We start from the raw sequence: 27,238 nt of genomic DNA on the forward strand, positions 1-27,238 counted from the left end.
ACAGAGATGGAAGACATATACCTTATATGTTTTTATAACTGTATTCCTAACCCCATTGAATTTTAACTTTAGGCAAGTAGATATTTATATTGAAACTTTAATATTGTTTGTAGTTGTTGGTGTTACTGTGTAATGGTTAGATAGGAGTATCGGGAGATTTGGTTTCCATTTGTGTGATCTTAAGCAAAAAATAAATGGTCCATAAAATTAATAAATTGTTTTTTTTTAACTATTCCCAAAATATATGGGTTTTTTTCTGATTATAACATGGAATTAAATTTCTGTTCTGATTTCATTCATATTCTCTCTCACTTGCTCAATTTCTCAGTAAGGAGACATTTGAATACAAAATATGTTGTCTATCAGTGAAAAGGGACAACCTAAAAGATTATGGTGATGCTATGATTGAGATGAAATACTTCCTTATGAAACCTGCTGTGACTGCATTTATTTGAATTGATTTGTGTAAACAAATGGGACTGATTATCGTATTTTGAATTTTCATAATTTTAGATAAATGTATGTTACTAAATTGTTATTAAAGCTTTTCAGAATGTAATTAAGTACAGGAAAATGAACATGCACAAGAAGAAGGAAAAGTTACTACCTACATGATCTAGAGTACTATTTAAGTTTATTTTGTGAAAAGACACTTTCTTTTCTTTAGACTTCCTTGACTTGATGAGTATTTTGTAATGAGATTCACCTATAACCTATTATTTACTGTACTTTCATCTTTGTTAGTAAGACCCCTTTTTCAGTTATTCACTTTTGTAAAATGTCAAATGGTTTATCACTGATAAACAAACAGGTGATACCACTAAACGCTATGGTCTGTGCTGAATAAACGTGCAGTGACCAGTCACAGGCTTTGAGAGAAGAGGCGTCATCGGTCATGGTCCTGCTGTGCATCTTATTTACATAGTGATTTGTGGACTGAAGAGCTAGCAGCCAGGTTTATACTTTAAGCAATAACAGTTAATACACCATGGTAACTGAAGTTCAAACCATTTTGGGGGGAAATGTGTTATTTAATAAGCTATCATGATTGAAATTCATATATGTCAGAAGCAGTGAAAGGCGAGGCCTGCCTAAAACTGTTTTTCCTCAGTTGTAAATGATGTGAAACTATTCTGGGAAAAGAAAAAAAAAGGATACTGGCCGACTAAATGCTCTTTTTTTATTTTCAAGAAGAATATGGCAGAAGTGGAAGTCCCGATGGAGCAGGGAGGGTGTACCCAGGAGGCAGGCTGATGTAGCTAATCTGATGGTTGTGTTGCTGTGAAGAACAGCATTGCTGGAGGCAGCAGGCATCACCTAGAGTCTGGTTTGGGGCCTTAGTTGCATCCAGTCAGCAATGGCAGGGATGGCTTGGACTTTCTTCCGTAGCATCACCAGCCTGGGATGGATGTCCAACAAGTCAGGTTTAAAGACCAAAAGTGTGGTGCTGCAAATTTCCCAGTAGAAATCTGCCCACGTTACCTAGTTTAAAGGAAACAAAAATTTCAACTTAAACATAAAAGGCATAACTTCTTAATCTAAAAATCACTTCTTTTTAATTCAAAGTAATATTTTGTTATTACAAAAGTGAGATGTTAGTGAGTCACATCTGGACTCCATCTTGACCAGAACTCCATCTTAGAGACCTTTCTGACCCCTTGCTTACAGTAAAATTTTGTAATTGAAATTAACCTAACCACATCCTTAAAGGAAAGATTGTACAATGGTAACATCCTTTCTTAACATCATATTCTGCAAAGTTGTTTTTTTCAAATAGTGGTAACTGGAATGTTTGCCCAAGCATTATCACAGGCCCATTGAGTGGTCCACTGACTGAACACGTCTGTGACTTCCCCAGGATCAACCACCACCAGATGACGGTCGTGGGACAACTGGCCTCATCCTCACTCCCAAGCCCTACACCCACGCCAAGGCCCCTGGTAAGCCATCCGCAAGAACCCCTCGTGGAGCTCAACTCCCTTGTGCACAAGCTCTTTCCATGACATTGAGAAGAATCTGGCATTCAAGGTCCAGTACGTGTGTGATAGAAAATGACAGCACCATACTCTCAACACCTAGAGGTTACTAATATTAACACGTCTGTGTACAAGGTATTCTGCGAGTGTGTGCATTTTTACTAAGATGAGACCTTAAAGAATATACTCTTGTAACTTGACTAATCTCCACCTCTCTGGCTATATTTTCATGTTATCTAATACCTGGTCAATACTTTTCCATCTGTTCCAAAAATGTTCTTCATAGGACAAAGCAGATTCCATTCCAGGACCATGCATTTCATCTCTCTAATTCAGAACAGTGCCCGCCCCCCCTGTTTCATGTCACTGAAGATTCCAAACTAGTCCTGTCCAATGTCTTCAGCAACTGTGGTATTCTCTCGTGTCTTGTTTACCCTGTTCTTCACACTGCAGGCTGTGAAGGGATAGGGTACAGACTGTCCCCAGAGAGCTCATAGTTTCAAGTTAGTATTTCTGGCTAACACATTATATTGCATCACATCAGAAGACAATATAAAAGTGTCTGGCTGTATGTGGAACCCTAAGATGGACCAAAATGATGGCCAGGTTTTACCTTTGTACACTTTTTGATCCCTTCGTGACTAGAAATTAATCTGGATGACGTTACTTTGGCTCAAAGAATGAAGTTTAAATGTGTACTAGTAGCTTGCTTTTTGTGTGGAATTTAACAATGCTTACTGTTAGTATTTTATGACCTTGCTTGCTGAACACCTGGCAGCAGGAGAGTGTTGGTGAGAGCATTCAGACTTCAGTGAACACACATTTCTGGAGCACCTACTGCATGCTCCGTATTGTTCTAGGTGACTAGAGCCCCTTCTCTGATGCAGCTCTTATTTTAGAAGCAGGAAGACAACTGTGATGATAGGGTGATGAAGAACTGAAGTAGGAGAGGGACTCTCACATGGTCGGGGAGGGGAGACCATCAAGAGGTGACATGGAAGCCACGGCTTGAACGATACAAAGGATCAGAATGTGCAGCCATCTGGGGATGAAACCAGGCAGAGGGAACAGCACATGCAGAGGCCCTTAGGTGGGAGTGGGTTTGTGTCTGAGGAATAAACAGAGCGCCAGTGTGTTTGGAACACTGTGAGGAAGGGAGAGGGTGCAAAGAGATGGGCTCAGGAGAAAGTCCCTAAAGGAACTTGAAGGCAAAACAGAAAAAACATTTCAAGTCCTTGGAAATGGTCCGATCAATAGGGCCGGCAGAGGAACATTTCAGGAAAGGCTGTTGAGGAGGGCTGTGTGGTGAGGTGGGAAGCTGTGTCAGACGAGGAAAGTTTGCTTCTCACCCCCGAAGGACCCAGCACACCGTGATCAGAGCAGTCACAAGAGCGCCACAAACAGAGTCTGTCTTATCTTCTAGTCCCTAAAGGCAGGGACCCTGACCTACCACAGCATGTAAATCAGATGTAGATTTGATTTTTTTCCCCACATAATTACTTCATAGATGGTGGTGTGTTCTTCTATCAGTCTATCCGTAATATCTGGTTGTCTCACTTTTTATGATATTAAAAATTATTGATACTCAAAGCCTTGATACATTAATTCACCAGGGGTTGGGAAATGAAGATATTTTAATCTCTCCTAACTTATTAACAAATGTTTTTATGAAGACAAAGTTTAGCCATCAATTTTTGTTATCTTGAGGTACAACTGGCTTTATTCAAACTCCCCCATTTTTATGTTCATTTTTAAGTTTTCAGAATAATAAATGTGTTCTGTAGCATCTTCTAAAAGTAACCAGTGAGCCCTGGCTGGTTTGGCTCAGAGGTTAGAGCGTTGACCCGCCGACCAGAGTCCTGGCTTCGGTTTCCGCTAAGGGCACGTACCTCAGTTGCAGTTTGTCCCCAGCCCCGGTTGGGGTCGTGTGGGTGGCAACCAGTCAATGTGTCTCTCTCACATCGATGTTTCTCCCTCTCTCTTCCTCCCTCTCTCCCTCTTGCTCTGAAAGTAAATGCAAAAGAATGTCCTCGGGTGAGGATAAAAAATTTTTAAAAATAAATAAAAGTAACCAGTGAAATTTTGGTCTTGGGTTTGTATGTGTGTTTGGTTGTGGTAGTGGTGGTTGTCATATTCATATATTCATTCATTTTGATTTGTTTCAATCCATTGCAGTTAACATTCTTATTATAGCTTGAATTATCTTTGGCCAGTTGGGGCATCATCAAGTTGACTTCTGAGACCTTTTGACACAACCCCAGTTGTCTTTGATGATTTATTTCCTGCTGGTATGACAAGGCAATCCCAGTTCATCTTTTACATTTCCTGCCCCAAATTGAGAGCGAGTCGCTCTATAAGAAGCCGTGATTCTATCTGAAGCCTAGAATCTAGGTCTTAGGGGTGCCCAGGACTACCGTATTTGTCATTGTTTCGAGAAAAAGAGATACTAAATGCATTTTTCTTGATCCTAAGATAAAGTACATCATGAATTTATACTGTTGCATCCAGGCCACATTCAGAAATAGAATGTTTACTTGACCTCACTGATCTTACATGTCATCTTTCTCCCACACTGAAGACCCTGCTTCTCAATGATATCCACGCAATTTCTTATTCCTTCCCCCCACAATACAGGTATAATAATGTCAGAAAAATAATACCACTGTACCAGTACCACCAAAAAATACAATCACTGAAAATAATGTACAACTTTTATTTATTTTTGTCCTGAGAGTATGTCTGTGAGATGTATAGTCACATTACCATGTTTTACATGTGATGCTATTTCTTAAAGTAGTTCTTCACTAATTGGATATGTAAGTACTTCTTTATATACTCTATGCATCAATTTGACATAGATTTGTTTCATTGTGCTTTGCAGTGAGAGCTTTCTAAAATGTTTTTGTGATTGTTGTTATATAATTATATAAAATATTTTAGTTTATGGTTTCAAAGTTAAGTCCACCAAAAATGGTTTAGTCACATAATTTTAGCTTTTATCTCTGCTCTCTTATTCCCGCCCTATGGGTAATGTTTTTTGTTTTTGTTTTTTTTTTTTTATCCTCACCCGAGAACATTTTTCCATTTTTCATTCAGGTAGAGTGGGAGGGAGAGAGAGGAAGGAGAGAGAGAGAGAAACATCGATGTGAAAGCGACACATCGAGTGGCTGCCACCCGCACGACTGACCAGGGCCGGGGACAAACTGCAACCGAGGTACGCGCCCTTAGCGGGAACCGAACCAGGGTCTCTCAGGACCGCAGGCCGACGCTCTAACCGCTGAGCCAAACTGGCCAGGGCTGGGTAACGTTTTTTTTTTTCATTACATGTTTATGTCTTTGGTTTATCTTCATATATATGAAGATATATATATTTACTTGAGTTTTTTAAGATGTACAACACACTCACGGAGTTACCAGTGAACCACTCTTTTTCCCCTAAGTACGCGTCCAAATCTCGCAGAAGGGGAGGTCCGTCGTGTGTAAGCAGCTCATGAAACATCTGCTCCTAAGGGGGAGGAAAAGACCACTTTAAGAATAAGAATAAGAAAAATACATAACATGATTTAAAAAGGAAGTACATTTTTTCTTTATTTTTCCACGTGAGTTCAGAGAGGACGAGATATAGTGATGTGTTAGTGTTTTTGTTTTGTTTTTTAATGTATGACGTCATGGAGATTCAGGTCTGATTCTCTGTAGATCTCAGTCATCCCTTTATCACTCATGGATCAAACAATAAATACTTTTGTCACCAGTTCTTATTTCTTGTTATATAATGACCAAACATCTCACCCATAAAATCTTTTCATGATTTTTACCTTACTTGTTGTTCATAGAAATGATTCTATTACGTTTTTACATTTCTAAAATTAATTTTATTCTGTAAGGCTAGATTCCTCCAGTTTGTCGGCCTTTCATTTCGCCTTTGCACCCACCAGAGGTAATCCGTAGTGACCCACGTGCTCCGGGCCTTCATGGATACTTTCTCTTTGGCTTGGTATTGGGCCTTAGTATGAGATTTGTCTGCCTTGAGTATTATCTACAAAACCCATCCTCTAGAGTACCCCTTTTGCTGCATTCTGTAAGGTAATATACAAACCAAATAAAATCCTTAGAAAAAAATTAACAGATATATCCATTAAAAAAAATATATCTTTGTGTTTTTACTTGAATCTTTGAAGACCAAATAATTTATGCATGGCCTATTTCTTGGTGTTTGTTTATATGTGAACATTTTGATTGGTTTGTATCCTGGATATGAAATATAAGTCAAACTAAAGAAATATTATTAAAAGTATATAATTGATTAATATTCACACACGACCTATGCAAGCACTTCCCTGGGGTGCCCTCTGCAGAGCGTGTTTTTAACAATTAGAAGGCATGTGGCGGCCGTGTTGGAAAAGTCTGTGGTGTCATTTTTCCAGCAGCATTTGCTTACTTCATATCTCTGCGTCACATTTGGTCATTCTTGCAACATTTTAAGCTTTTTCATTTTTATTATATTTGATATGGTGACCCGTGATCAGTGATCCTTGATGTTACTATTGTACTTGTTTTGGGGAGTCCCGAACTGCACCCATATAAAAGGGCAAACTTAATTTATAAAGTATGTCCTGACTGCTCCACCCGTCTTGCTCCCTCTTCCCAGGCCTCCCTATTTTCTGAGATACAACAGTATTGAAACTAGGCCAATTAGTAAGCCTACAGTGGCCTGTAAAAGTTCAAGTGAAGAGTTAGTCCAGCCCTAGCCGGTTTGGCTCAGCGGTTAGAGCGTCAGCCCGCGGTCTGGAGAGACCAGGGTGCAGTTCCCGCTAAGGGCATGTACCTCGGTTGCAGTTTGTCCCCGGCCCCGGTTGGGTCGTGCGGGTGGCGCCTACTCGATGTGTCCCTTTCACGTCGATGTTTCTCTCTCTCTCTCTCTCTCTCTCCCACTCTATCTGAACAAAATATCAAAAATATTCTCAGGTGAGGATAAAATTTTTAAAAAAGAGTTAATCCATGTGGCAAACTTCATTGTTCTTTTTTTAAATTTTATTTTTTTATGTTTTTACTGATTTTAGAGAAAGAGAGAGAGAGAGACATCAATCAGTTGCCTCCCATAAACACCCTGACTGGGGTCCGAACCCGCAATCTGGGCATGTGCCCTGACCGAAAATGAAACCACGACCTTGTGGTATCCGGGACAACACTCAACCAGGGTCAGTCACACCGGCCAGGGCTCACTGTTGTTTTATTCTAAGAAAATGACACAGCCACCCCAACCTTCGGCAGCCACTGCCCTGGTCAGTCAACAGCCATCAGCATCAAGGTAAGATCCTCCCCCAGCAAAAGATTATTTCTCACTGAAGGCTCAGATGAAGGTTTTTTGTTTGTTTGTTTGTTTTTAAGAGATAGAGAGATAGAAACATCAACATGAGCGAGAAACATCCATCAACTGCCTCCTGCACAACCTACTGGGGATGGAGCCCACAACCCGGGCATGTGCTCTAACTGACAATCGAACCAGGACTTCTCAGACCATGGGACGACCCTCGGTCCACTGAGCCACACCAGCCAGGCTCAGATGAAGCATTTTTTAATCAAGGTATGTACTTTTTTTTAAAGATATAATGCTATTACACATTTAATAGACTACAGTATAATGTAAACAGAATTTTATGCTCTGGAAAACCAAAATATTTGTGATTCACTTTATTGAGATACTCATTTTATTACAGTGGTCTGGAACCAAACCTACAATATCTCTGAAGTATGCCTGTAATAAAATCCAGCCTTTATTGAGGTAAGTTGGATAGTGGATAACTATCTCATCAATTTGTTGATTTGCTTCCTGTTATTATTATGACTCAGCAAGGTAATATAGGTTACTGTAACAATGCCTTATAGTTGTAGAGTACCATTTGCAAGAGCATCATTATATATTTATATATATTTGCCAGATTTTACAAACTCAAGCTGGAAATCTCGCTATTTTTTTTTACTTTATATTCTTTCCACTGGTCTATACCACTTGGTACATAAATTTCTCTCTGCCTGGTTAATATATTTGTAGTTTTAAATAAAACAGTATGAGTTCTTCTGCCCCTTACACAGACTTTCTGAGCTAACACAATGGGCCCAGAGCTGTGTGGCACCTGCCACAGCTCCGCTCCGCTCCGCTCAGCATTCGTGGGAAAGGAAATGCCAGCTTGGCTGCCCAGCACAGCCAGAACAGAAAGGGATGTCACCGCTGGACAGCTTTCCAAAAACTCCTGTGCGCTCACCTGGGTAATTCTGTTACTTTTTCTTTTCTTTTTATTTTTATTCTCACCCAAGGACACTTTTGCATTTATCTTCAGACAGAGTGGGAGGGAGAGAGTGGGGAAGAGAGAGAGAAACATCACCATGAGAGAGACACATCGACTGGCTGCCACCCACATGACCTCAACCGGGAGCCGGTGCAACTGAGGTACATGCCCTTAGCAGGAACGGAACCCGGGTCTCTCCAGACCGCAGGCTGACGCTCTAACCGCTGAGCCAAACCGGCCAGGGCCAAAGCATTGTTTTTAAACCCACACTACCAAAATCAGTACTGGAAATGGACATTCCTTTAATCCTGCTCATCCTCCATCCCACCCCCACCCCTCTTCTTCAGATGAGGAAACTGAAACAGAGACATTGTATAACCAAAGAAATGCTAGTGGTAAGATCAAAGATTATCAGGGTGACCAAAGTCCAGAGACATATTTTGCCTTTGAAATTAAATTTAAATTAATTTTTAATTCAAAATGGAATTATTAGTAATCAATACTAAAACATTTATAATTATGTATATTTGATAGATTTTTAAAGCACATGTAATAAGAGAACTATTATTATTCATTTTTACTGCATCAATATCCTGCTGTTGAAAATTTTACCTGACCACAAGGTGGCAGCAATGCAACCCATTACAAGGAGGCCAGGGGACCAAATACAAAAACCTACGCCGTTTCATTGTATACAGTACTAGCCAGGTTCTGCTTATTAATCAGACAGTCTGTAGTTATTTGCAATATTTCTGAAACAACTTCTCTCTTCATATAATTTACTCATGAGCTTGGATTATGTCCTGTGAAATTTTTTTTGAGGTAGATTTTATGTAAGAGCATTGTTATTCTCATACAAAAGTACGATATTACCCTCATCACAAACACGCAAAGAACTTTTTCCTTTGTGAGGTGGCCACAAAAGGGGACCAAACAGAGAAACAGATAAGGGCAAGCTTATACGTAGACAGACTGCCTATCAGTGGGGTCTCTGGCATGTGGAACAAAAGGCTTTAGAGAGAGCCCTGGCTAGTGTGGCTCAGCCATCAGAGCATCAGCCCACGGACCAAAGGGTCGAGGGTTCAATTCCTGGTCAAGGGCACATACCTGGGTTGCAGATTCAATCCCCAGCCCTGCTCCGGGTCATGCAGGAGACAACCAATCAATGTCTCTCTCTCACATCAATGTTTCTCTTCCTCTCTCCCTTCCACTTTATCTGAAAATCAGTGGAAAAATATCCTTGGGTGAAGATTAACGGGAGGGGAGGAGGGAGCTTTAGAGAGAAAATAATAGGTCACATACAAAAAGTCAGTAATTAGATTGGATTCAGAATTCTTGACAGCTAGCAGACCACAAATGTTTTCCAAATACTAAAGAAATATTACTTTCCACATAGAATTCTATATCCAGCCAAATTATGAACTGAGAATCAAGATGAAATAAAAACATTTTTAGACAAATAAGACCCCAAACTTTTTCCTAGGCTCAGTAAACTCTTAGAGGCTTTCTCCACAAAAACAAGGACCGAAACCAGGAGAATGAGCCCAGGAGAGGATCAAAAGAAGTATCCAAGATGACAACAAAGATTGTAGGAACCAAACCAGAGACACAGAGAGAGACATATCCATACCATCTGCCATCATCATATCCACTGTCATCAAACCTTCACTTAAACTTTTGGAATACTGGAGGGTGTGCCCCAAATAAAGGAGGAAATAAAGACAGAGAATGGCACCCGGGAGACAGGACTGCCCCTCGAGAAAGACACCCCTGGGATGGCAGTGAAGGGAACTGTGATGGCGGAAAACGCAGACAGCCCTGCAGAGGACAGCGGCAGGCTCTGGCCAGAGGCCTCCAAGAGAATGATGGAAATAATAGACTATCATAGCACTGACTCTGTGGAAAACTGGATTGGTAGGTTATTGGATAGTGTGGGAAGGTTTAACAAGAATAAAGCAAGTGCAAAAAGACAATTACTAACTTTGAAGAGGAAAAGTGAGAAAGGAAATATTATACAATGCATCTTTCTGTATAACGTTTGTATGGGGATATTAATATAACCACCAAATACTGATTTAACAAAAAAAAAAATTTGCTTTTTATCCTCACCTGAGGACATTTTTGCATTTATCTTCAGATAGAGTGTGTGTGTGTGTGTGTGGGGGGGAACATTGATGTGAGAGAGACACATTGACTGGCTGCCACCCACACAACCCCCAACCGGGGCCAGAGACAAACTGTAACCGAGGTATGTGCCCTTAGCAGGAACCGAACCCAGGACTCTCTGGTCCGTGGGCTGATGCTCTAACCGCTGAGCCAAACTGGCCAGGGCTAACCAAAAAAATTTAATATAACTATTTGGGGAGTTTGGGGGGAACAGGAAGCAGAGAGTATTACTACATAAGAGTTAAATTTTTATTACTATAATAAGAAGTCCATAGAATCTAAAATTGGTGGATCAAAGTGAGCCATTTTTTACATATTCTATAGAAATACGGAGATGTGAAAATCCTAAAGAAACAGCTAAAAGGGTTAAGAAGAGGGTTGCATTTTAGGGGTTACTGTGTTGAGATTAGGGCAGAGAATCCACTTTGTTGTAAACATTTAATATAATTTGACTTTTTAAAACTATAGGTTTGTCACCTGGCCGGTGTGGCTCAGTGGACTGAGCATCGTCCAGTGGACTGAGAGGTCTTGGTTCGATTCAGGGCACACGCCCAAGTTTCAGGCTCGATCCCCAGTTGGGAGCATGCAGGAGGCGGCCAATCCATGTTTCTCTCTCACATCGATGTTTCTAGCTCTCTCTTCCTTCCTCTCTCTAAAAAATCAATAAAAACATATTTTTTTTAAAAACCCAAAACTATATAGGTTTGTCTAACTTTGATTTTTTTAAAAAGTCCTTAAAAGACACCTAACCTAATGTCTGTCAAGTAGATATGATGGTAACAGTAATAGCAAACTGATCACATTACTTTTTTATCTTGTGTTTTCTCAGACCAAGGAAACCGTGACATGAAATCATCCAAGGTGTCCACAATAGCATCCACTTGACATTGTTCCAGTTCTGTTTTTCCAGCCAAATCTGTGGAATAGAGAGAGGCCATTTTAAGCCCACAAATACGTTCAACTTAATTTACCAAATTAAACTGTTAACTTTTAAATAGGCAATATATTCCTATGGCTTAAAAATACAACACAATATAAAACGATATCCAGTGAAGACTAACTTCCACCTGGACCCTATCCACCTCATTTCGCTCTGTTACCCACTACCATATTTTTTATTCATTTCTTTTGTTTGTTTGTTTTAAACTTATCTTTATTATTATTATTATTATTATTTTATCCTCACCGGAGGACATTTTTTGATATTTTGTTCAGATAGAGTGGGAGGGAGAGAGAAAGAGAAACATCGACGTGAAAGGGACACATCGAGTGGTCGCCACCCACACGACCAACCAGGGCCGGGGACAAACTGCAACCGAGGTACGTGCCCTTAGCGGGAACCGAACCCTGGTCTCTCTGGACCGCAGGCCGACACTCTAACCGCTGAGCCAAACTGGCCAGGGCTATTCATTTCTTTTGTATTCTTTCATTGTGACTTTATGAAAACACGAGTAACATCCCACGCGATATGTGCCTCGCCCCTTTGTCCTGGAGACTTCTCCTTCCGAGTCACTCGACTTCCTCACTGTTTTCAGCTCCATGGGTTCTTCAGTAGAAGTGCCACAATGTATGTACCCTCCGCTCATTAAGTTTGCTTCCAACCTTTTGCTAATACAAGCAATCCCACAATAAATAACCTGTGTATACACTTTCATTTATTAGATAGAAAGAAGTATTTTCACTTTTGCAGTTTTTGTCAAGAGCATTTGTTGCTAGAAACTATAAGTTTAAAATAATAGAGGTGTGTGTTTTCTCTTGCCATTCATTGATCATCATTTTGCTAAGAAATCATTGGTCTTCCTAAATATGTTCTCACTGGTGTCCATTTAAAATTCTTCAGCGTGGAAGCATTCTAAGATAGATTGCTTTTATACAATTGTGTGCATTTACTAAAAATCAAGGAACTGTGTACTGACCATGAATGAACTGTATACAAATCGCATCTCAGCAAAGATGTTAAAGGGAAAGAAATGCTTTGGTGATTTAGAGTCCTTCTGTAAACTTCCTGTATTTTATGTGTGTGATATTCAGAGGTTGATTCTTCTTTCTAACCTTGAAAAGTCCTTCCAGGACATCATAGGTTCTCTTCACTCATTTTCATTCATACTTTTACTTCCACGTTCAAGTTTGGGCTATGAATTTTATTCAGATGACTACTTATCAATACTTTCAGTCCTCAAGTCCAGGCCTACAGGCTCAGCCTCCTTTTGGGTAGTTTGCTGTGTATCCTTTTGGCCTTCAAACTTCTTTCAACACGTCCCCAAATGGTCCTTGCATCCTGCCTTAAACCAGCTCTTCCTTCTTCATTCATTCAACAAATAATTACTGGGCTCCAGCTGTAGATCGGCTGCAGTTGGGGCTACAGCAGTGAACAAAGAGATAAATTCCTTGTCTGCATGTCAGTTATGGCTGACTGGAGAAGACAGACATAGACCGTCAGGAGCCTGCCTGCCTGCCTTCCTTCCTTCCTTCCTTCCTTCCTTCCTTCCTTCCTTCCAGAGGAGGAGGAGAAAAAGGAGCTATGAGAAGGGCAGACCGTGTCCAAGCTGCCGTGTGCCTGGCCCACACCTTCTTGCTCAGATACACAGCCCTCCCCTGACAGTATCTGTCTTCTAGTCCTTCTGATGATTCTATCTCCACATTTCTCGGTTTTTTCTCCTTCTTTCCTGTTACTGTATGAAATATTTTAATGGCATCCAAGTGTGCACCCCCACCCCCAGTTGTGCTCATCAAATGCAAAGTACAGCCAGAACTCATAATAATAGTTATGTAGCTTTCTGGATAAAAACCTATAAAGGAAGTCAGGCAGAGAAAGCTAAATAATGTATGATCTCACTTATATGTAGAATCTTAGGAAAAAAACACACAAAACAAAGCAAAACTAAAAAAACCCGACTCATCAATACAGAGAAGAGATTGGTAAATGCCAAAGGCAGGGGGTGGGGGGAGTGTGGGCTGGTGAAATGGGTAAAAGTAGTCAAAAATTACAAACTTCCAGTTGTAAGATAATAAATCTTGGGGATATAACGTGCAGCATGATGACTATAATTAATAATACTGTATTGTATATTTGAAAGTTGCTAAGGAAATAGATCTTAAAAGTGCTCATCACAAGCCCTGGCCAGGTGGCTCAGTTGGTTGAAGCATCATCATTCTGTACAATGATCAGCACACATACCTCGGTTGCAGGTTTGATCCCCAGTGGGGGCTCTTACAGGAGGCAACCGATCAATGTTTCTCCCTCTCTCTCTTTCCCTCTCCCTCTCCCCCACTCTCTCTAAAATCAATAAACATATCCTCAGGTGAGGATTAAAAATAAAAATCATCTGCCCTGGCTGGTTTGCTCAGTGGTTGCAGGTTCAGTTCCCAGTCAAGGGCACGTAACTGGGTTGCACGTTTGATCCCAGGCCAGGTTGATGTGTCTGTCTCACATCGATGTTTCTCTTTCTCTCCCCTGCCCACTCCCCTACCTTCCACTCTCTAAAAAGCAATGGAAAAAATATTTGGGTGAGGATTGAAAAAAAAATTCTCATCACAAGAAATATTTGTTACTCTGTGGTGATGGATGTTAACTAGACTTATCCCAATGATCATTTATTAATATATAAATATATAGAATTATTATGTTGTACACCTGAAAATAATACAATGTTATTGACAATTATCTCAATTTAAAAAAACCTACAATTGCTTAAAGAATGACATCCATACTCTGAATCTTTCCAACCGGATCCCAATCTATTTTTCAATCTGTTTCCCTTTCTACTGTCCACTTTCCAAATGTCAAGTGCTTCTCTTTTTCTTATGCCATTTTCTCTCTGCCTGGAATGTTCTAGCCCAGGGATTCTCATTGTTGAGGAAACTGTTAGGAATGCAGACGTTTGGGCCCTTCCCCAGGACGACTGAGTTACAGTCTCTGAAATCGAGGCTGAGCATTTGCTGGAATGAGCCTCCGTACTGTCCTGATGCAGGGAAAGTCTGAGGGGCAAGCCCAAGTCCAAGTCTTCCTCTGGAAGTTCTAGGTGTCCTCTCAGCTCAGCTCAGATGTCGTTTTCACTCTAAGTCAAATGTCCGTGGAGTCAGAAGTAATCTCCATCTCGTCTGAACTCCCAAAGAATTTCACTTGTTGAAGTATGCGTTAGTGCAACAGAAATTTTTATATTTTTGACATATTCTCATTACTTTGGTTCAAAAATAAAGTTTTTTTAGTTCAGTCGTGTAAAGAATACTGTAGATAGATAGGTAGATAGATGATATAGATTATTTATTTTTCAGTTATCAAAAATCTTAAAACACACTACACACATCACCTGTGTTTTTGGTCAGATATCTCGCGATTGCCAGGCTCTGGTGAAGGTGAAGTCCGTCAACTTCCAAAACGGGGATTTTGCCAAATGGAAGAGCTTAAAATAAAATGAGCAAAGAATCAACTTTCAGAATAAAATCAAGAGTTATAATGCTTCCACTTTTTACTGATATTTCTGGAATTAAAGCATGATTTTAAAGTCGTGGAATTCTTGACTCTTCTAAAAGGGACATAAGCACCCTCTAGTGGAATCTACATTTTATGTTGTAAAAAGAGTTATTTGTTAGAAGACCTGCTATTAAGTTAATGACAGAACCAGGTCTAAAACCCAGGTTTACACTGGAACTCTATATTATACCATATATAATCTCATATACTTACATATGCTTACCACTTAATAATTTTTTTTTACAAAAAACCTTTCTTTTAAAGCTTAATTTTTAAGACCTTAATCAGGGATCACATTAATTATTTAAAACCATAGTCTGAGTAATATGCAAAGCTTGATTTACATGTTGAGTTATGGTAAGGAATTTAGCCAAAAATTTTTTTGATGAGGGGCATTTTGAAGTAGTACGGCAGCAAGCATATTTGTACCAATAATAGGACAGAGTGATAGCAGATATCATATCAATATTTTATCTGTAAGTACTACTATGTTTTGTTATCTAAACCTATTATATTTTTGTCAGAGAACAATATATATTATGGAAAAATTCTAAAATAAAAATAGTTCTACTACATAGTTATAACCATTTTAGTCTTTTAATTGCTTTCCCATATATGTTAAAAAAACAAAATTTTAGTGTATATAATTGGGCTTTCATGCAAAGGATATAAATTTTTATCCTCTTTATATCATTTTTGTGTTCAATTTCTGTTATTTGAAATTATATCCTAGCTATCACAAATGTTAAGATCCCTTTCAACTCTAGAAATATGTTCAGAAAATGTGCGATTCCATTTCCAATAACATAATGAAAAGGTAACATGAAATACAGCGTAGCACTCAAAAACATGTCTGAAAGGTGAAATTGGTTACATATACTATCTCTACAATTTGCAATCTATCTTGACTTAATTAGTGGATAAAATTAATTTTCACCTATTTTATGTCCACAAAATTAAAAACCCCATATAAAAATTCTGATATCGGAAGAAACATTTGGATATTAATGGCAAAATTTCATGAGAACAAAAAGTAAAATATTCTGTCTCACCAGAGAAGAACTCTCTGATAACAAAAAGGATGACTTTTAAGGAACTTATGCTTCCAAAAGGCAAGTAGCGATATTTATTGTTAATAGGCCATTTATCATGGTATTGTTGTTATTAGCATTATCTAGTGCAAGAAACTTGGGCCATAGTATTAAGCGACCTGTGTTTGAAAATTGCTACTGCTGTGAACTTGGAAAAATTGCCTAAACTCTGTGTGCTTCAGTTACCCCAACTATAAAATAGAAATAGTAATACATTTCATGTAGGCATGCTAGAGAACGTGCATAAAACAGAGTCTGCAGAGTGTCTACCAAGTGCCAGATGGTCTTCAAGGACCCAATAGGTATTTTCTTCAACTTCATCTTTATATGATTTTATAATAAACGAGTCATAAATATGTTGATTTTAGACATATAATTAATATTTAGTTAGTATTTACAGATAACATGGCAAACATCTGGAGGAAGACTTACAGCTCACTGAGAAACACACACTGTTGTCTGTTTAACGTGATGATATTTCCAGTTCTTCCCCATTGTCCGGAACAATAAGTAGCAGGTTTTGATTGGGTTCCTGCCCAGTTTGTCCATTTGCTCTCTGAACAAACAGACCCGTTTTGTTTATGTATCCACCCCTCTCTTACAGAATCCCATGCCTCATAACAACTGATTCCGCCCCCAACTTCACAGAGGGGCTGGATGGTTCCCAGGTTCTTCCCTTTGCCAGCGATTGATTCAGAAATGGACAAGTGACTCCATTTGAGTTAGTGAGACATGAGAAATGTGCTGAGGTCTTCTGGGAAAGTTTTCTTCATTCTTCCAGGAACACTTACGGACGCACTTCTCTCCCTTACTCCTTCCCATTGTATCTCCTCTTAATGTTGCTGTTCAAGGCTGCGAGGCTGGGACTGCAGCAAACACATGGCTACCAGCCTCATGATGCAGCCAACAGAGGAGGAAGGTGGATAGAGCCATCCTTGGAAACCTGTTCTACCTCTGGATTTTCAGTTATGTGATATAGTTTATTTCCTTATCATTCAAGTCATTTTCAGTTTGGTTTTCTGTTAGAGAAGTACATCTGATCCACTGTCAAAACATTATAGAGATCTGTGGCAAGCCCATCCAACTCCACTGGTCAAGAATATTGACTTCAATATCGCCAGTTAGCTCTAATGATAAAACTTCACATTGGGCCCTGGCCAGTTTGGCTCAGAGGTTAGAGCATTGGCCTGCAGACCAGAGAGACCTGGGTCCAATTCCCACTAAGGGCACGTGCCTCCGTTGCAGTTTGTCCCCGCTCTGGTCATGTGGGTGGCAACCACTCAGTGTGTCTCTCTCACATTGATGTTTCTCTCTCTCTTCCTCCCTCTCGCCCTCCTGCTCTATCTGAGGATAAATGCAAAAATGTCCTTGGTCCTCGGGGAAGGATAAAAAATAAAACAAAACTTCACATCGGTTTATCTTTGTATTCTCTTTCTGTGGTGTTTGTATTTTTACCTCAAATAGAAAATTTTCTGGGTCACTGCATTTATTTAACTTTTCGGAACTGCTGTTTCTCAATATAAAGCTTTGTAAAATTAAAATCTTATATTTTTTTATTATCCTGAAGAAAGAAAGCATTCTAGAAACATATTTTTCCTACGTGTTCATCAACTATCATTTGTGCTACTTACTTGGTTTGATTTCAGGCCAATCAGCTAGTTCTATTCTGTGATCTTCATACTTTATGTCCAAATATGCAAATATGTAACGAATAATTTCTGCTCTCCCCCTCATATTAAAATAAGTGAGTTTGTAGCTTGGCATTGTGTGATTCTGGAAAGAGAAAAATGGAGGAATTATTTTTAAAGCCCTCTAGAGATGTTTCAACATTTTTCTTTGGGACATTTTGAAAACTTTATGGCATCTTTTAAGATAACTAGAGACATTAGAAGATATTTCAAAACCAGAATTGTAAATCACTATCCTAATAACATATGGGAATGACTTGAAATAACATCATGACTCTTTTTAAGAACTTGCTGGAACATTCCAGTGAAATACCCAAATTCAAATTTTATTATAAAAAGACTTCCGAGTAAAAGGCTATCTGCACACCAACCTCCAGAGGACGGAGTCAGAGCTTTTCATTTGAAGATGCCTTTGCTCTGCCTTTAGTCACGTGTGATGGATGGTGTCTGACACGTGGTTTGTTGTTTGCTTTGCTGACACAGCTGGGTTTGTGAGGACAGTTGGGTACGGGTTGCAAGGGCAGGGCACCTGCAACAGGAACGTGAGCCACCAAGCCAACCTGCCATGCCCTCTCTTCCCTCGCCCCTGGCTTTTCCCTGCAGGAATAAAAGGCTGAGGAAACATTGCCCTCCTTTCTTTCTTACTGATCCATGCTGCTTGGCTTTCTTGGGTTGCTTGCACCACACAAACATACCCCATCTTGGGGACCTCTGTTGAGATGGGACAATGGTGAGTGTGTTCTTCCATTCTCTCTGTAGAGGAGCAAGGGAGAGAGAGCAAACTTTCCTAATATTTCAGGGAGTTTTCTAACTCTAGCTATGTTGGCTAGATGTACATCGTTATAATTTTGTGTTTTTTGTGATTTGTATAATTCCATTTCCATTGTTTTTAAACAATTATTTTACACACTAATTGTAGATTGTTTTACAGTAATTAGGCAACTGAGAAAGAAAAAATTTCATTTGCAATTTAGTTCTTCCATGTAGTTAGTTGTGTATTTTTGACCTAGTCAACAAAATCTCACTGAATTTTAAATCCCACTTTTTATAGATCAAGATACTAATATGGATTTGGGGATTTAAATAGGTGATACATGTAAAGCATTTAGAACAATGCTAAACACTTAATAATTATTAGCTATTAATAATAATAACTTTGAACTGGTTCTATAGTAAAGAATAAACACTGTGAATGGAACACACTAAAATAAATAATTATAGTAATTACGTAAATAAAAATCTTAAGTAACATTTATTTAAACTGGCAAGTTTAAATATTTTATTCCCTGCTAAGAAAGTCTTTCAAAGATATTATTGGAATATTAGATAAAAAGAAAAGTTGGGCTCAAGCCTCAAAATTTCATCTGAAATCACATCACAAAAAAGGTCAAACATAAATCATAAAAGCCTAGATTTCTGCATGGCTGGTGTGGCTCAGGGGTTGAGCATCGACCTATGCACCAAGAGGTCGCTGGCTCAATTCCCGGTCAGGGCACATGCTGGGTTGTGGCCTCCATCCTTGTTGGGGGACTTGCAAGAGGCAGCTGATCAATGTTGATGCTTCTCTCTCTCTTATCAATGTTTCTATTTCTCTCTCCCTCTCCCTTTCTCTTTGTCTAAAAAATCTGAAAAAAATAAAACAACCCTAGATTACCAAACTCATATTTCAAGTCCATGCATTCATGCTATCTATCTGTGGAGAGAGGATGCCTGAAAACCACTGTCTGGTCGCCTATCTAGAACCCTTCTGGATCCAGAAAATGGTGGTGATGGTGCTTCCTAAGGTGTCTGCCTCTGGGCCCAGGTTTGCCATGTCCAGCTGTGGAGTGGAGACGGTGCTCCTTGCTAGAAGCAGTCACCCTAATAGGTCTGTGCACTGTCCCTCTCGCTCGCCAGTCCAGACGCCACCCAAGTGAAATGTGGTACATGTCACACATAGCAATGCGTGAGGGAATGGTCTCTGTAGAGAAAAGAATTCACTGGAGTAAACGAATAAATATTCCAAGATTAACAGCCCTAAATTTCTTTGGGAAAGAAGTGTGCATACAGGAAGTTCAAAGTTGGGGAACTAAATGAATTGCCCATCAGAACAATGAGACTATTCTCAAGTCCCTTAGAAATGCAGAGCGTAGAAATAACTAGTGGGACAGACAGGAGAGCACAAAAATGTAAATTAAAAATGTGAAGTAGTAGATTTCCTTCTGAAAACGGAAACATTGTATGTGATCATAAAGGAAAATATTTTATCTAAGAAATAAAAAGTGTAATTTTATACCTTAATCTATTTGTTTAAAATCTCAAACCGAAATAAAAATAAAAACTTCAGAGTAGGAAAAGTGTCATTCCTTGTTACAGTTTCTATTTGAAAGTACTTTACACAATTTTTTTTTTTTTTTTTTTTTTGGTACGTGCCCCTAGCAGGAACTGAACCCAGGACTCTCTGGTCCGCAGACCGACACTCCAACCGCTGAGCCAAACCAGCCAGGGCAGATTTTACATGGTTTTTTAAATTGATTTTTGTTGTCATAAGTCTGTGGTTCCACGGCAATAAAGAAATGATATATTTTTCTTATAAACAGTATTTGTATAAATAGATTCCTATATATCCATTATGATCAACATTAAAATGTAAACATATAACCTCTCATTTGGTCAAATGACACACTCCTCAATTCTGCATGAAAACAAAGGGTTGTTTGTTGTTAATTTGCAACATTATGCTATTTTATATTGCATTTCACTCAAGTAAAGAAGATATTTAAAAACTCTTGGCATAAGTTGGTAGTTATCTACATTTCTCTGCAAATATATCTTTAAATCTAAGACTTGGCAAAGGTCTGTGAACATCTGACAAATGCTTATCTTTCCTCCCAGAACATCCTTTCAACAGTCAGAGCTCACTGATGAAGCTGTGCTGGCACATCGTATTCCTGTAGTGACTGCATAATTATGTTTTCTACTGGACGAGGGTCTGTTTTCTTGATTTCTGCAGCTACAAATCCCAAACTTGAAGACTTTTGTCTTTCAGGATGTATGTGCTCTTTTTTTATAGCCAAAAATAAAAAAGAGTAAAGGTAAATGCAGTTGGAAACATTTACTAATTCTAAAAATCCTTTCTATATTTTGTAAAGCTTTTGCTCAAAGACTAACATTAGGAATTTCAAGTCAATGTTTCTAGATGGCCAGTGAAAATAGATAAGGACATTTACCAAAGAGGCTGAAGATAAATAGAGGATAGTGTCTAGAATAATATATATTTTCCCCTCTTCCTGCGTTTAGCACTATATCTCTGTCACAAGAATCTCACTTTATTATTATTTTTACAATATTTTTTCTTTATTGATTTTAGAGAGAGAGGAAGGCAGAGGGAGAGAGACAGAAACATCAATGAGAAAGAACATGGATTGGCCGCCCCCTGCATGCCCCCCACTGGGGATTTGGCCCACAACCTGGGCCTGGGCCCTGACCGGGAATCGAACTGGCAATCTCTTGGTGAATCGGTGAGCTACACCAGCTGGGCCAATAATCTCACTTTATTAAAGACTTTATTTCATGAGGATGATGGACGAAAAGGACAAAGGTAAAACATATCTCAGCCCCCACCAAGGGATGCAGTGAGGAAGGTGCGGCTTCGGAGTCAGCCCCGACACTACCTGAATGGTCTTGGGCAAGTCGCCTGTTCTTAGCTTTAGTCTCCTTACCTGTAAAATGGTAATGAAAGTATTATGTGTAAAATACAGTGCTTTGCACATAGTACGAGTTGAGAAAAAAGAAAATAAAAAGGGAGAGAGGGGAAGAGGAAGAAAGGGAGGTACTATTCCCGCCCTAGGAGAGGTGAGCGTCCAGCTTTGTGTGATTGGACCGAACTCAAACCCTCAAGATCGTGTTCTTTGATAAACCCATCCTGCTGCAAGCACATAAAAATAAAAAATGAAGTAAAAAAAAGAAAATATATACCTAGGATTAAAAGCAAGATAAACTTTGCAGCCCAAGTGAACAGAAACAAATGCAGTGAGCAAGAGTCCAGATTCTAAGAGAGGTGGGCCAGCCTGGAGTTTAGTTCCTTCAGGATGAAGGAGAATAAAATCCTTACACAAGATGGGAGACTGGAGGGATGTCGTGCTTGAAACTAGGGTCTAGCAGCTAGTTCTATACATTTTTATTTTTTTAAGGTCAAATTGCAAATCTCCGGTATAACTGATAAAGGGAGAAATATGTGAAAAGTCACAAATAATATTACAAATAAAAAGAGGTCATAGCAGCAGATAGAGCAGATCATTAGCAATTTATAAGCTACCACGACAAATAACTTTATGACACTGAATCTAAGCCCTTAAATGGGAAGTTTTTGAGAGGTATATAAACTAGCACAATCAAATGAAAAAGAAACTGAGAGCCTGCATTTAACAATAATCAGCGAAGAAACCCAATTGGTAATTAGTTACATTCATGAAAGTTAGAGGACCCAGATAATTTTACAGGTGAATTTTACTTAATTCAAGGGAGAGGTAATTCTTGGCTTTTACAAGTAGTTTCAGAGAACTGAAAAATGAATAAAGTTGGTAGATATTAAAAGAGGAAGTTTATAGATTAATTTTACTTATAAACTTAGATATAAATACCCTAAATAACTTATTAGCTATTCAAATTTAGTAGTGTATGAAAAGAAATAAAATACAATGACAAGATACGGTTTATCCCAGGAATGGAAGATGTTTCAACACAAAATATCTATCTGTATAATCTGTATAATAGTAATAGATTAAAAAAGAAAAATAATAAATCATATTACCTTCTCAGTAGATGCAAATAAACACCTTTTAAAAAGTGTATAAAATTAACCACTCATTTGTGATGAAAAATCTTAAAAAATAAAAAAACTCTTAGCCAACTGGAAATACAGAAAAACTTCCTAAATGTACTAGTCTCTACAAAAAACTCAGCGTAAATATCATCCATAATGGAAAACCAACAGCAGCATTTTCTTTAATGTCAGGAATAACAAGAACCCCACTGTTACCCTTACTATTCAGCATAGTCCTGGATGCCTAGTTAATTCATTAAGATACGAAAACAGTAAATAACATATGTAAGGAACGGAAAAGAAGAGACAAAACTATCCTTATTTGCAATCAAAATGATTTTCTGTATTCAAAATCCAGGAGAGTCTACAGATACAACGGGTCCTAAATTTCAAACGGAAACGCTGAGGACCAAGCTAGCCAAGACAAATGCAAAGAACCAAGGAAAGGACTGGACCGACCAGATAGCAAGACATATAGAAAACCTTGCAATTCAGGGAATGTGACCCTTTGTTCAGAACTAGACATACCGAGGAGCATAACATCTCAAAACAGAACCTCCGACACACACAGTAGACATGACCTTACAGTGGGACATGAAGGGACCAAACTAAAGTGGTTCTGAGACCAAAGAGTTAAATTAGACACAGTTAGATTCCAACTTTACATAATACGTGGAAGTAACATCCAGGTGGATTAGAGAGCTAAGCATGATTTGACTGGCCTAGGCAAATTCTAGGGTCCCGCTGGCTCGTGTTTCCCGCTGGCCCGGTTTCCGAGCCCTCCGGCTGTCATTCTGTGTTAAGACCCCGTGTGGACAGGGACAGTGGCACACATTTCCTGAAATGATACAGAAACGGGAAGTTTCAAAGTTGATGGTGCTTAAAGATCTCCTTTACTCCTGAAACTAACCACGGCCTGCCTTCCGCTGCAGAGAAAGTCATGTCAAGTTCCTGAGTCAGCAGGCAAATAAAAGGCCCTCTTAGCATTCTGTTTGAAAAATAAGATATATAGTGTCTCAAAACAAAAAACATGAATAAGGACTAATAAATACCCTGGAAAGAAACTTTCACGTATGAACTCATATGAATTTAGTCATTGAATGCAAAAGAAGAGTTAGCTTTAATATATGCTAACCTAGTTTAGAAAGTAAACCTTTTACATGGAACAAAACAGTGTTTTTGAAAAGTTCTGTCTTAGGTATTTTCTTTCTTTCTCCTAGGTTTGTAGCTCTTTTTACTTCATATAACAATGGTATATTTCAGTGCAGTAGTTTGATAGTTTATTGTAGTCATAGTTTGATAAAATACAAACTATCATAATAAAACCATTTTATTTTAACTAAGGCAATATTTTATTCTGCACATTGTTGTAAGAGTAGAGTGAAACGGTCTCAGAAATTCTAGTGTTTATGTTAGAAAGGTGACAGCAATCCAAACGTAACTCTCTAGCGAAGGAGGCTAATATTCAATTATTTTGTTACGCGCCTTAAAGATTTCAGCAGGTAACTGAAGAAAGGGATGGAGAGTAATTTTGATAGATAGAAAATTTACAAGTAAGGAATTCTTAACCATTTTACAGTTCAATCCAGAAGCTAACTGCTACTTATCCTAATTTATTTTATTCATGAAAGTGTTGGCCTACACAAGCAAGCTCTTATTCTTAAATAAAAGGAACTTCAGACATACTCAGGAATTCTAGATATAGTTTTATATATGCCTGTGGAGTTTATTTTCTTTTTTTAATGCCTATGAGTTTTAAGTATGAAAACAAAGATGGCTTGTGAATTTGCCAACAGTTCTTTGTTACAACTTAACTTGACTGTAATAATGAGAGTACAATCTGCGTGCTCTCATTGCACAGACTGCAGTGTTTTGAAATGCAACAATTAGATTCAGAAAGCAATCACATGAGAGGTTATTCTCCAGGCGAGAATTTCTTGAACATACTGACATTAAATAACAGCAGTGTACTACCCACTAACAGTTGGTGGTAAAGTATGCTCATTTCCCTCATTCTCAGTGTGCCTGAGCATTTCCAGTTCAGTTCTGGATAAGTTGCCAAGTTGGAGTTAAATTGTAGGACAATAAAGAAACATAAGAATTTTTGTTAACTGAGTAAGTTACGAATTTTAATCAAACACTAGATGTTTAACTTTGAATTAGCAAGGCAAGATATCTATTTTCCTATCAAAGACCAAGTGAATAATCATATTAAATGGTTGCCTCAGCCCTGGTCAGTTTGGCTCAGCGGGTTGGATTCCCAGTCAAGGGCACATACCTGGGTTGCAGGTTCGATCCTCTGGAGGCAACCAATCAATATGTCTCTTTCACATCTCTCTCTCCCTCTCTCTTTCTCTCTCTTTCTCCCCCCGTCCCTCCCTCCCTCCATTATACTCTATCTAAAAAAATCAGTGGAAATATCCTTGGGTGAGGATTAACAAAACAAACAAACAAACAAAATGATTGCCTCATATTAAATCCAAAGCAAGAGGAATAATTAAAATATCCTTTGGGAGCTGTGAGTTCAAATTTCTGAGCTGGAGTAAACACCTTAAATGATCTTTGAAACCAAATGACAATAGAATGCAATTCTTGGCAAAACATGGGGACACATCAACAAAATGAGCTTTAAAGTGATAGAAAATATTATAAATAGAGTACTTTTTTTTTTTTGCTTGACTAAAAGAGGCCCTTCCTCTCAAGGAGTACTCAAAATCTCCCACAGGTGCAGGATCAGCATTTGCTGCCCTGAGAGTAAGTGTCCCCTTAAACTGTGCCCTGGGTGCCTCGCTTAGCCCCAGTCCTGGCCCTGGAGGAGAGGACTTATAACAACGGCAATGGCCAAGATTTACTAAGAGTCACTATGTGCTAGTCACTGTGCTAAGAAAGAGCATTTGATGTGTTAAAGAAAGTGGAAAACTATGACATTCTCTACTGCCTCACACACTGAAAACATCACTTGGGAAAATTCTGGAACAATTCACAAAACTGATTAGGACAGGATTTTCCCTCTGGTATTGACTGTATTTTCTAGGTTAATATCCACTTGAAGGGTCTTTTAGAAATCTCTTAAAATTGCCCTAGCCGGTTTGGCTCAGTGGTTAGAGCATCGGCCTGTGGTCCAGAGAGACCTGGGTTCGGTTCCCGCTAAGGGCACGTACCTTGTGTGCGGTTTGTCCCCGGCCCTGGTTGGGTCGTGCGGGTGGCAACCACTCGATGTGTCCCTTTCACATCAATGTCTCTCTCTCTCTCTCTCTCTCTCCCTCCCTCCCACTCTATCTGAACAAAAAATGGAAAAATGTCCTCTGGTGAGGATTAAAAAAAAAAAGAAATCTCTTAAAATCTCCTGTACCTATATTTCACTTAGAAACTACCCTTTGACTTAAACTTGGCCACCAACATAGAGAGGCTCCGAATGAGGCCAGGTGCACGTGAGTGAAATGACATGAGTCAGGACAGCAGCTCAGTCACACACAGACTAGGAAAGTAATAAAAATAAAGCCCTAGAGTCAAGAGTAAAGACTATCTCGTTTCTTATCTTTGTAGAGGGCAATCATTATCACTTACTTGTGCTATGTCTCTCTGGAGTCTCTAGTTTCTTCTACGCCCTCGTGTGTGACTGCACTTTGAGTTTATATGATGAGTAACTGAGGGTGACAAGCCAATGAGAGAAGAGGTGACTTCCTTCCACCTAAGTCTCTTCCTCCATTTCTTAGATGAAATAATGCCTGCCAAACAGTTCAAGCCTGCAAAGACTTCTGGTTATTCTTGGCATTTTATAGGATCTCTGTGTATGCATAACCTGACCTATTTGCATACAGTGGGTAAAGTCAAATTTAATGGTGTTGAGTGTGCCCATTGCTACTCGTGCATTTATTTTTAAAGTCTCACACGTAGGCTCCTGGAGAGTGAGCAAATGTTAGTATGAGTGAACCCTCTTTATAGAGATGCACATGGTTTACCTCCGTGCTTCACTGGGTCTGTTTGGGGAAATCTTGGCTCACCACCTCCTCACCAGAATCCTCCTCCCGCAGTCTCATCCTTTACCTGCTGTATGTTCCTTCATCACTGTGTCTGACAACAGGGGGCATTTTATTTGTCTGCCCCAGTAAAATGTAAGCTCCTTAGAGCAGGCACTTCATTGTTTAGTTTACTGTGCCATCCTCTGAATCTAGAGGAGAGCAGGGACATCATCAGCACTAATATATATCTGATGAATGGATGGTCTCAACTTATATTTCTTTTATTTTCTTTATTGATTTTAGAGAGAGAGGCAGGGAGAGGGAGAGATGGAAACATTGATGAGAGAGAACATCGATTGGCTGCCTCCTGCATGCCCCCAACTGGGGATTTGGCCCACAATCTGGGCATGTGTCCTGCCCCGGAATTGAACTGGTGACCTCTTGGTGTATGGGTCAACGCTCAACCACTGAGCCACACCGGCCAGGCTCAGTTTATATTTCCCCACAATTTTTACAAGGACTCTGAATTCACATTGCTGCTGGTGTATTTTACTCACGCTCACGTCTCAGAAGGGCCGTATCGTTTAAAGTAAACCTGGAGGGGAAGATTCCAGTACAGCTTGTTGATCATCTTTATACTGATTGGTAACCAGTGCGTAAATGTTTTTTAAAAATATATTTTCATTCCTTACTGCAGAAATTAATTCCAGTTAGGACAGCTCAGTGAACAGATCCAGTAACATACCTGCCTGTGCACTGCTGGGCTTGTAGATTATCCATGAAACTTTTC

General features: G+C 39.2%; 1 protein-coding gene across 2 annotated transcripts; it reads right to left on the bottom strand.

The window, feature by feature from the left end:
- Positions 1-1,181: 1,181 nt before the first annotated feature.
- Positions 1,182-27,238, bottom strand: HPGDS (hematopoietic prostaglandin D synthase). Of its 2 annotated transcripts, none has more exons than XM_036281006.1 (6): positions 27,194-27,238; positions 17,626-17,767; positions 14,740-14,832; positions 11,236-11,345; positions 5,383-5,481; positions 1,182-1,482 (listed from the first exon to the last, which is right to left on the bottom strand). In XM_036281006.1, the coding sequence occupies exons 2-6, from the start codon at positions 17,756-17,758 to the stop codon at positions 1,318-1,320; spliced, it is 600 nt and encodes a 199-aa protein (XP_036136899.1). In that variant the 5' UTR covers positions 17,759-17,767; positions 27,194-27,238; the 3' UTR covers positions 1,182-1,317. The 2 variants fall into 2 exon arrangements, with proteins under 2 accessions (XP_036136899.1, XP_036136890.1); XM_036280997.1 differs by lacking the exon at positions 27,194-27,238 and adding an exon at positions 26,054-26,133.

This window comes from Molossus molossus, unplaced genomic scaffold (genome assembly GCF_014108415.1).
Source record: "Molossus molossus isolate mMolMol1 unplaced genomic scaffold, mMolMol1.p scaffold_m16_p_1, whole genome shotgun sequence".
Lineage (NCBI taxonomy): Eukaryota > Metazoa > Chordata > Mammalia > Chiroptera > Molossidae > Molossus > Molossus molossus.